The sequence below is a fragment of the Anopheles aquasalis genome, chromosome Y, assembly GCF_943734665.1.
Source record: "Anopheles aquasalis chromosome Y, idAnoAquaMG_Q_19, whole genome shotgun sequence".
NCBI lineage: Eukaryota > Metazoa > Arthropoda > Insecta > Diptera > Culicidae > Anopheles > Anopheles aquasalis.
In genome coordinates, this window is record NC_064879.1 from 5,624,101 (window position 1) to 5,635,913 (window position 11,813).

The 11,813-nt window shown below is 48.7% G+C and overlaps 1 protein-coding gene across 1 annotated transcript; it reads left to right on the forward strand.

Moving 5' to 3' along the window:
• The first annotated feature begins 10,293 nt into the window (after positions 1-10,293).
• On the forward strand, positions 10,294-11,590 carry LOC126579739 (uncharacterized). Its single transcript, XM_050243290.1, has 2 exons — positions 10,294-11,253; positions 11,333-11,590. The coding sequence occupies exons 1-2, from the start codon at positions 10,294-10,296 to the stop codon at positions 11,588-11,590; spliced, it is 1,218 nt and encodes a 405-aa protein (XP_050099247.1).
• The last annotated feature ends 223 nt before the right edge of the window (positions 11,591-11,813 follow it).

Genomic DNA, 11,813 nt, shown 5'->3' on the forward strand with positions numbered 1-11,813 from the left:
TGGAGATTTTGTTGATATTTGTATTTTTCGATTTTTGCCAGATTTTTAAAGTTGATAAAAAGTGATCGCAATGATCAAAACGGGTTCGTCGCTTAAGTCTTAAGGGTCAAGTCTTTAGATTCGCACCGAAAACAGTTCCCATTGTAGCGACATGACGGTTCATCTGAAATATTCAAATCGATACTCGTTTGAAAGATTATAAGTTTATCCAGGTAGCCCCATTAAGTTTTTGTTTGAATTTCCTATTTTTCGATTTTTGGCAGATTTTTAAAGTTGATGAAAAGAGATGCTCTTTGTCATTTTGCCTAAAAACACGACTTTTAATGATTTGTTTAAAATAAAGTATCAACAATTTTCACAAAATCTCGACGGGTCTTCCAGGCAAAAAGTGTACAGATTATGTGTTAAAAATTTCAATTCAATCGGTCCAGTAGTTTTTACGGTACGATGGGCACCGACTTTGAAATCGTTGGTTTTTCGGGAAACGCTCTTCAAGGTGGCAAGCTGCATGAAACGCGGATTTTCAAAAATCTATAACTTTGTCAATTTTCCTTCGATTGATCCAAAATATTTACACAATGTTCTTGAATGGATCAGCTTTGAGAACAAAATGTTTTAAAATATGTGTAACAAAAAAATTTAATACCGAAGTTCCCCCTTAAATAAAACTCAATCGAGGTACAAGAACCAATTGCATCTCACACCCCCTACACCCTTGTAAAGAATCTTAGGCAATTGGTTAGCATTAAGTGTACTGTTAGTGATAGGTTAAAGATAAACAAATGTAGCAGATTTTTCTGTTTTTCTGCGGTCAAATCCAAATCCATCCCAGGGGAAAACCACAATCTAGGAAAACTAGAGCTTCCCAATTAAAAGTAAGTTCCAAACAAGCGTGGAAAAATGAAGAAATTGAACCCATTTTCCATACATACGTTTTTGCAATGTTGTCAACAATTGAATTGTATGAATTTTCCAATAATAAAGAGACTACTACTACTACTAGTACAGGGTATTTTCCAGTTGTTCACCTTCCCACCAATCACCCCGTATCGACCCAGTAGCCAATCTTCTAGCAGAGCGAAGGTTTTTCTTCGATGAAGGAGCGGATTCAGCGAAGCTGTCAGTCCACCGGAAAAGTGGTGTGGGCGCGCGCGGGTGTCTGTAGCGTGATTTATGAATTACACATCCGCTCTTCCTTTCCCTGCCGGCGCAAAGGGCGGGGGGGGGGGTTGTCCCGTGTAGTGTTATCATCATTATTATTATGTTGCTTAACCCCTTACCACTCGTTGCGCCACACTGTAGGCCCCAGCTTGCCACTTGGCCCGCCAATTCGATGCCTGTCAATCATCTTCGAGCGTGTCGTGTCGAAACGCGTGTTCGGTTCGCGCACTTTTCCCCCTTTCACTTTACCTAGCATAGATTTTGAGAAGAAAAAAGTGTATCGGCTGGGCATGCTGGGTATTTCTGCTTCGGCAAGCAATACGAGAGGCAAATGGGGAACAATTTCGCGGTGATCAAAACCGAGAAAGGGCACGCGGTGTGTGGGAGAATATATTGATTGCCGAAGCGTTCCTCGGGGACTAGTTAACCGCCCTCTCTCTCTCTCTCTCTGGCTCTCGGCTGGCCGGGCAGGACCTGTAATCATCGACGGTTTCAACGTATCGCTCGCGCACCGCCCAGGAAGAAGATGGGGCACCCGTCATGCCAGTGAAGAGTGATAAATGTCGCTCGTAGCGACACGTAACGGGCCTGGCCTTTGATTTGCATATCGTATCGCGCACTCATCTGTCCCCGACACACACATACGTACGTACACCCTTCACGGCCACCAATCTTATCACGGAGGTGACGGCGAGAGAGAGAGAGAGAGCGCACGAGTGCGATCATCAATCTCCTGCGGCACACACCCCGGGATAGCCGGCCTTGGATGCTGCCTGATGCCTCGCCGAAAAGGAAAAGAAGAAGAAGACGAAGAAGAAGAAGAAGAAGAAGAAGACGAAGAAGAAAAAGTTCTATCCCTGCTAGGCCCTGCCGTTGGACGCGAGAATGGATAGCCCATCAATCAAACTCGCGCGCCTCAGCTTCTTCTGCCGCGGGTTTTTCCCCGCTTGTAATTCACACTCTCGTCGTCTGTCTGTGTCCTGATCTTACCCTTAGGGGAGCCCCTTTCGTGATAGAAAATGTAACCGCGACCGAAACTGATATCAAATGTGTAACGGAGGCTCGACTACTAAATTACGCGCTGCGTTTGTAGCGCAGGTTCATTTGGCACCGGTTTCGGTAATTCTGTGAAACCCGTGATGGCCTGCGCGGCCTCCTGCCATCAGCAAACCAACACAGACACACAGAAAACAAACCGGTTCGCCCGGCACGGCAGAAGGATGCCATTCATTACCTTGTTTTATGATTGGAAAGTGTTTGCGTGCGTATATGTGTGTATATATATAATATTAATCACTAATCCTTTTGGAGGACCTGCTTTTCATCCCTCTCCCCGTTCCGTCCCGTCAAGCAAAACGGGAAGCCACTGTTCCAACCCATTACCAAATCGCGCCACCACCACCACCACCGCGTAATTGACCTGAGGATATTGAAGGTTATTAAAAATGGCCTGGACTGGCTCGTGGGCCGGCTTCGCGCACGCCAGATTCCTTAACCAGCTTCCGGCTAGATAAGAAACGAGGAAGTGGGGGGGGAGGGGTGCGAGCGGGTCTTTAATGATGGTGCCAAAAAGGATTATTCTTAGTGCAGAACGACGACGACGACGACGACGACTGTGCACATTGCGCCGAAGGGTGTTTTCGAGGGGCGGTGTGGCGCAAGGTGGTAGTTAACAAAAAAAAAACCCGGATTCCGGATTTTGGTTCCCGTTCAAATGTGCTACCGTTTTGCCCTCCATTCAGACGGCGCGAGATCCGATACAGACTGGCACTATTTCGCTCTCTCTCTCTCTCTTCGCAAGGCATCGTGGCTGAAATCGCTGATTAGAAGGGCGCAGGTTGATGCGCCCTTCTCGGAACGGGTTTAACGCTATCGCCCTGTTGCGATGCGCGGTTGTAAAATTTAATTAAATTCCACGAACGTTTTGTGGAGCCAGCCAGGCACCACAGCCACAGCCCAAACACCATCTACAGCAGCCCATTTCGCTCCCGATTGTCAACTGCCACAGCCACTTTACATCGCATCGTTAATACGCGCGAACAATCTATGCTGTGAGAGAGAGAGATAGAGAGAGAGAGAGAGAAAGAGGGAACAAGAGATAGAGCACTGAGGGGTTACTTACGCCAGTGGGAAATGGAAAGGCTGGGTAATAAAAAAAGATGAAGAAAAAATAAAAAGTAAAAACCCCGCGGGAACATCGTGGTAGCGGAGTGGTGAAGGGGTTTGGGGGGAACGAGTGCGTTTTCCCCCGGAAGGCAATCGCAAAGCAGCCAAAAGCAGATTCTCGCCATCATCAAGCGAAATACCTTCAAAGGAGTTTTCATAATTCGCTCCGGCCCCTCATTCCCGCGTCCCATCCATTCATTCATCCATCCATCTATCCACAGGCAGACGCTTCGCGTGTTTAAGTGTCCTTTTACAACTGTTTCACCACCGTTCCAACACACGGCCGCGCAGTCCGTCTGGTTCCGGGCTCCTTTGCCTTGTGGGCATTTATTATTAATGAGATTGAGTTCTTCCCCGGACGAGAGGAAGGCGGGCCGGGGATGGCGCTCGGTGGATCAATCGCCGTGCCGTGGAGGTCGGGGTGGCGATCTTCCTAGGATTGAGTTGTTTGAGGCCTTTATTCTACCAGTAGCTACTCTTCGCCTCTAATCTATTCTTCTTATTTTTCAACTCAAACAGAACAGAGAGAGAGAGAGAGAGAGAGAGAGACGCGACAAGAAAGGATAGAAACCTTGAACCTTGCTGACTGTTGGTGCGGTACGGACATTCCAAAGGCAGTCGTGGTGTGCCTTTTGACAGAGGATGCATCTGTGCGTCGCCTGTACGCTCTCTCTCTCTCTCTCTCTCTCTCTCTCTCTCTGTACTCAGTAGCGAAGGAAATGTCGCCTGAGAGTGCCGATAATGAAGAGACGGTGACCTTCAAGCGACTATCATGCCTCATTTGCACTTTACAAGCGGCTGGAAGTGATTATTGAGACCCACCATCGGGAACCAATTAGCTCTTGTCGTGTCCTGTCCGAGCCGAGCTGGCCATGGAGCTCAGCAGCCAGCGTAATGGTGGAATGCCCTTCAAGGACATCAATTCCTTGGGTGACCTAAATGGCGGCAAGCTCCCTTTGAATGCGACCGGCGCCCTTGACCCAACATGTTTCTCGCTCTCCACCGCCAACCAGCCAGCCAGCCAAGACTGCAACATCCGCCGACAACCGTCGCTAACAGGACACCCACCGAGCTGGGCAGGAAAAGTGGAAGTGTCGCGCAGAGCGTGGAATTAGTAGCCCTGAGTCTGTTGGTCACTTTGGGCGCGCAAAAGGGCGTACCACGGTTGGTTTTTTTCTTGTGTCGGCCTTTTTCTGGGAGGTCCCCTGGAAGACAACTGTTGTTTGTTGTCGGTGCGGGTGCGGGTGCGGGCACAATAACGGTGGCCGGTCGCACAACACACCCGGCTAAACATTTGGGGACCCCCGGACCGGGGACCGGGACCTCATGTGGCGTGCAGGGAACTGCGCCCAGGGACTCGTCGAAGAAGGAAAGGAAACAGAGACCAATAATCGATCATCCTGACTGATAGACCGATCAGGCAATGAACAGAAAGGTGAAAAAGGAACACACGGATTGCGTCCTGGGACCCTATGGAAGATTTGGCTGGTGATAAAAGTCGAACGCTCCCGGTCGAAACGCTTTCCCCGACCGTACCGACCGACCGACCGGCTCTTTGTTGATTGAGACAAAAGGGCGCAAGCGCGGCGGTCTGTTTGTAGTGTTCTGTTGTTGTTGTTGCTGGCGGCGGCGGCGGTCTGCCCGAGTTGATTTGTCCAAACTGGCGACTGGTGACTTCGTGTGCGGTACGCACCCATCGTCGGTTGTCGCAGTAAGTTGTCACAATTGTCAAAAAAAAAAGGGCAATAAAACCAAAACGGAACCGTACTCAGGCATTTAGCGGGCGGCTACCGTGGTCGCCTGCTCTGTGTCCTGCTGGCCGTGCTTTATCCCGGGCACTATGGACATTATCTTACACCTTCGGTGGGCCAGACGATCCAACCCCGCAACCCCCGAGTGTGTTGTCCTAACCGATCTTTAGGGGGGCCCGTTTTTGACGATTTTTTGTGACGTATCCATTTATCTGTATTTTTCCAAGTGAATGGCATATTCATCTACAACTTTTGAAGAATATTTGATATTGTTTTGAGCAACATTCATTGAAAACTTAATCCGTGGCATCAAAGTTTGGTAGGCGTGTCTTCGAAAAGATACTTTTTCTGGTGCCCATCGTAGCTGCGTGACGGGTCATTTGAAATACTCAAATTGATATTCGTTAAAAAGATTATAAGTTTATCTAGGCAGTCCCGGAGAGTTTTTGATGACTTTCCTATTTTTCGATTTTTGGCAGATTTTTGAAGTTGAAAAAGTGATGCTTTTGACGATTTTGCCTAAAAACCCGATTTTTTGCGATTTGTTTAAAAACAAGTTTCAACAATTTCAATGTTATCTCGACGGGGCTACCTGACAAAAAGTGTACAGATTATGTGTTAAAAATTTCAAATCGATCTGTCAAGTAGTTTTTACGGTACGATAGGCACCGACTTTAGGAAACGCTCTTCAAAGTAGCGAGCTGCATGGATCCTTGTATGAAACGCGGATTTAAAAAAATCTATAACTTTGTCAGTTTTGCTTCGATTGGCCAAAAGAATTTACATAATACTCTTGGAAGGATCAGCATTTAGGGAAAATGTTAAAAATATGTGTGGCAAAAAAATACATACCGAAGTCCCCCTTTTACTCCATAATAATAACAAGAATAAACGAATGCTGCAAATATCTGTATGCGGACGATTTAGAGCAGTCTCAAGCTCATCAAAATACCCACAAACTATCATCAATAATTTAAATTCAGCCTTGGAAAAATATAAATAAGTACTGTGAAACATGGAAACTAAAAACAAACAATTCAAAATCAGATCCAATATTCTTCACCGGATATACGAGCGCCAGGAACCTACCAGAAAATAATCTGGAGTATAGATTCATCACCAATCGAATGGATAAATGGAACCAAATATTTAGGGCTATTATTTAAAAGGAATGTTGTGAAAAGAATGATGGATAAGTTAATTAGGATAATATACCCTTTCATAAACAGAAGATCTAAGCTCAATGTAGCAATCAAACTACTCCTTTATAAAACATGCTTAAGACTGATCATAATGTACGCATCACCAGCCTGCGCTCCCCAGCCATACAAAGAAACTTCAAAACAAAACAAAACAAAATCCTGAAAATGAAGCCAAGGCTAGCGATTACCACCTTCTAAATGAATTATCAGCATGTTTAAGGACTAAGGAGGACTAAGGAGCATGTGCAACATCACTACTACTACTACTACGGTGACGGTGCAGCTGACACCACTCGAATCGCCTGCTAACAGCAACAACAGCCCGCCCTGCCACCCGACACGGCCCTGCGTGGCCCTGCGTCCCCTTGAAGCCATCAAATAAAAATATTTTTCCAACAAACAATTTGTCATTCGATCAATCGATCCGGGAACAGACACACACACGCATCCCTGTTCCACTGCTTTGTGAAGTCTTTTAAAGTTGTGAATTGCATACACTGACAAACTGTGACAACAGAAAACCTGCAGCAATCCATTCCGATTAACAAAAAGAAGAAAAGAAAAAAAAAACAGAAAACGAAAAACGAAACGGAAAGGGGTCGTTTTGCGCCGGTTCGCGCAGATGAATGATCCCCTATGGTTTGCGCCGTCGCCACCGTCCATTAAACCCGCTCAAATCCACCGAAACGGGTTGAGCCCGCGCCCCTGGGCCCCGGCAACATTGTACACGGGCTGCCCCGGTGAGTTGTTGCTTTTTATTGCCACCATTAGGTCTGGTCATGGCGAGGTGCGTAAGATGCGTTTGCCCGTTTTATGACTGTTCGATTGCCTTCCGTGGCTCATCGTCCCCCGGGGGTTACCGAGCTCGATTACGAGTGTCGATTGTCTCCGTCCGTCGCGGAGTGTGGCCCTTTGGTTGCTTTTAATTGACGAAAAGACGAGCGCGTAAATAGGAGAAGAAAAAAAAAAAGACAGAGCCTAACGGTGTCTGCGTGTTTGTGATTCGTTTCCCAGGCGGTTTTTCCCGGCGAGGTGTCCCGTTTCTTGTTCGCAACACACTGGCGACCGCTTTCGGCAATCATCATCATCATCATCATCATGAAAGGAGCAACCCCTTTCTGTGCATCTCGATCTCCTTACCCGTAATAAGCGTAACGGATTGGATATATCCTCGATCAAAATCAACGTAACCCGGGGGTTGTCCGTTTTTATTCGACAGTTTTTTTCAAATCGTTTTTTTTTTTTGTTGTTATTCAGTCAAAATCATTTTGTGCCCAACACGGCCATCGCCATCCGGGTGAGATTTATTGATTGGTTTGATTCGCGCGCACGGTGATGAACGGCCGGAGCTCGGAGGTAAGCTCGGTGCGTCACTATAATAGGCCTTTTGTCAGCGTCCTGCTGTCACAGGAGCCCGCAGTGACGCGGCGACCGTTGTGATGCCGGATTAGCGACGCCAGTTTGGGTTTCGGGCCGAATTGTTACCGAGAAAAGCGCACCAAAAATTTCCCACAAATTGTGGTCACGAAGACACTCCGGAAGCGATTGCCGGACTCGGGTATGTCCGGTGCAATAAGGGGGGTGGGGGCGGGGGGAGGGGGATCCAAAAAGGGGCAAATGGCCTTGCGCGAGGCGTGATTGAAATATTCCAATTCCAGCGCACAAACGCGCTCTCGCTGATCTTGCGGATCCGTGCCATCCCCAGGGGGTGGGGGAGAGGTTGAGGGTGGCGTAGCACAAGCAAATGGAGCAAGGAGAACGGACTTTGCTTCTTTCTTTTTTTTTATGGCGCCAGTTTTATGCTGCCAATCAGTTTATAGTGATTTTTATGCCAGCGTGCAAAACGGGACAAGTGTTTGGGGGAAAAAAAACTACTTTATAGCCTTATCGCCCGCTTTAAAAGACTGCACCATGCCCATGGCAGGGCATTCAAAATCACGTACGAGCACTTCAAATATGGCCGAGCACGGGTAGCAGCAGTATCAGTGCGAATCTGTCAGCCAGCCAGCCAGCCAGCCAGTCAGTCAGTCAGTGCCGCTCGAAACCGATTACCCGGCAGGAGCCACAATGGCGAGCGAGGACGGATCATCATCGAAATGGTTCCCTTCGGAAGCCCCCCGGCGGGCTGCTCCTGAGCGCTGATCCCTTCCGCTGTGCTGGTGTCGGTGGTAGGGGGTGGGGAGAGGGGTCAGCTCCTCGGTTGGTCGCGAAATCCTCGACGTGACTCGAGATCGGAGCAAAAATTGATTCGAATTCGAACATTTCCGTCCCGATGAGATCTGCTCGTGCTGCTGCTGCTGCTGGGGCAATGAAAACCATAAACGCAATCACTGACTCGCCACGTTGCCCATCCTCTCTTCCCCCTCCCACTCTGCGCTCCCGGCGAATGGCGCAGCTTCTTTCTGGCGAGAACAGATGCCAACCAAGGCAACCAGAGTAATCGGCAGTGGGGTGTGGAAGGAAGGTTTTTACGATTTTGATATGTGTACAGGCAATTCTATTTTCAATTCTATTGCTTCCCTTCACCCCACCCACCCAAACCTCCCCATCCACCAGCACCAGCTATCGAAAGGGTTCTCGTGCCTCTCCCCCTTTCCAGATCAGCAGAAAGGCAAGGGAAGGGAAGGAAAGGCACTACTACAGTACCAGTGGAATCCGATTTAATGTCGCCCGAGTGTAATTCGCAGTTCGAGAGCGAGAGGTCTGGCGGTCGCCATCCGTTTAAAGGGTCCGCTTGGAATGCCGACCGATAAACTGTTCGATCGCGCAGACGTACGAGGCAATCGGTATTGATCCAACCTCCCCCTCCCCCTAATGTGGCCCAGGACACACCATGGCGACACCAGTACTGCTGCCGGGCACTGTTGGAGTCTTTACGATCGTTGTTAAGTCCAGAAAATGACGTCGTCTTGCCTGTTCTACACCAAATACTGTGGGCAACAATGGAAGACGTCGAGAGAGAGAGAGAGAGAGAGAGAGAGAGAGAGAGAGAGAGAGAGAGAGAGAGAGAGAGTTGTTTGTTCACCAGCACCAACACCCGCCCGGTCAATTAAGGGGGAAACTTCGGTATTTTCGGGCCAAAACAAGGCCCATTTTTAACGGTTTTTTTGTGACGCAACCATTGAACTGTATTTTTTCAAGTAAATGACATACTAATCTACAACTTTTGAAGAATATTTGGTATTGTTTTGAGCAACATGCATTGGAAAGTTAATCCATGCCATCAAATTTAGGCAATCGTGTCTTCGAAAAGATACTTTTTCTGGTGCCCATCGTAGCTGCGTGACGGATCATCTGAATCATATATAAATTGATATTCGTTAGAAAGATGATAAATTTATCTAGGTAGCGTCGGAGTTTTTGTTGATATTCCAATTTTACGATTTTTGGCAGATTTTTGAAGTTGAAAAAGTGATGCTTTTGACGATTTTGCCTGAAACCACGATTTTTAAAGATTTGTTTACAAAAAAGTATAAACAATTTTCATGATATCTTAACGGGGCTACCTGGCAAAAAGTGTAAAGATTATGTGTTAAAAAATTCAAACCGATCAGTTCAGTAGTTTTTACGGTACGATGGGCACCGACTTTGGGAAACGCGCTTCAAAGTAGCGAGCTGCCTGGATCCTTGTATAAAACACAGATTTTCAAAAACCTGTATCTTTGTCAGTTTTTCCCCGATTGATCCAAAACTTTTACACAATACTCTTGAAAGGATCAGCTTTCAGGGAAAAATGTAAAAAACATGTGTCACAAGAAGAAAATTAAACACCAAAGTCCCCTTTAAGGGGGGCACTAGGATTGAAACAACTTTCCCGGCACTTCCCTGGCCAGGGCAGTACCAGGACACAACTTTCCCACGTGGCAAAAGTTTTTCAAGAAAGTTCGAAAGTACGTAACGGCGTAACCTGCTCATTACGTTACCGGTAGCCAGGCTGGCTGGCTACCATTTGGGTTCCCGTTTTGTTTTGTTGGGATCCACTCAGTACCTGTGCCGCCGTCGCAGGACGCAGGATGGTTAGTCGGCTAGTGACGCTCGCGAGCTGGAGTACGGGGCTGGCGGCGAAGGTGGACTTTTTCCTGCCGGCCGAGTTGCTGCTACTGTTGCCCGGTTTCCATCTGGCCACCCGTTGGCACCGGAAGCGCTGGTTACGGTTACTGTACCGGTTGACGCAGCTGGTCCAGCTGTGCCAGTACCTGCTGTGGGCGGACCGGTTCTACCTGGCGCTCGTCGATGGTCCCCGCCGGTCCGCCAAGATCCTGCACGTTGCCAACACGTTCGGTGTGCTGACGATGATGCTGGCCCGGATGCTGGTGCTCCGGTGGTTCCTGGGCGACATTGAACAGTTCAAGGGTTACCAGCGGGCTCGGCGCCGCACGCACCGGCACGATTCGCTGCCCACCATCGTGACGATCGCGCTCGCCTTCCAGGCGATCGGGCTTGCCGACCGGGCCGTCTTCTGTTTCTCCCGGACGTACCGGCACGAGCTGTACGAGATGCCGAGCAATGTGGCCGCCTGCGGTTGGTGGTGCGAAGCCGCCGTCCATCTGCTGTCGTTTGACTTTGCGTGGCGTTGGGCCGCCGCCTACAACGCATCGCTCACCACCATCAACACGCTGCTGATGGGGCTGGCGGACGAGCTGGCGCATCTGGTGGCCGGTTATGGTCGGCTGTTGGGGGGGGAGCACGCCCCCAGCGCCGGGACCGTCGATTGGCGGCAGCTCGAACACAACATCGCCCAAACGGTCGGCCAGCATGAGCAGTTTCTGGCGCAGCTCGAACGGTTGCGGCCATTCCTGCGGGCTACCTTTCTGGTGATGTTTTACTCCGCTGTCCTCTTTCTTGCCATCGGTACGTTCATGATCACGGCCAACGGGACCACCACCTATGACGTCATTCTGAGTGGTTTCCTCTGCGCCCTGTTGCTCGAGTGTTACTGGTGCTGCCGGTTGGTCGATCGGCTCAACGAACTGGTAAATAATGAGTGATCCTGAAATGTCACATCCATTTTACACATTTCCTCTCTCTCTCTCTCTCTTGCCCACTACATAGAACGCAGGCATCGGTACACTGCTGTACGGGTTAGACTGGCCAACGGTGCTACGGTACCGGGGTGAGAATGCCGGTGAAGCGAGCCACTATCGGCAGGTCCGGGCGGCCCTCTCGATCATCCAGAGCCGCACGCAGGTCGGGCTCGGTATCAGCTGCGGTGGTATGTTTGCGATTTCCAGCGAAGCGTTCGCCAGCCTGGTGAAGATGACCTACACGATGCTGATGTTCCTCCGGGACACCCAATCGGTACCGTCGTAGCGCACTAGCATTTTGACAGTAGATGCTGTTGGAATCGTCTATTTCCACCATTATCAATCACATTATGTCATATCATACCACGTTGTTTTAAGGGATATTTGATGTATCATTTAAACAAGACAAAATAGAATTTGGAGAAGTGGGCAAAAAGTGATAGCTATTCAAAGATGAGTGAAAATAGTGTCCTAGTGATAGAGGGAGAGGCAAAAAATTCTGCCACACA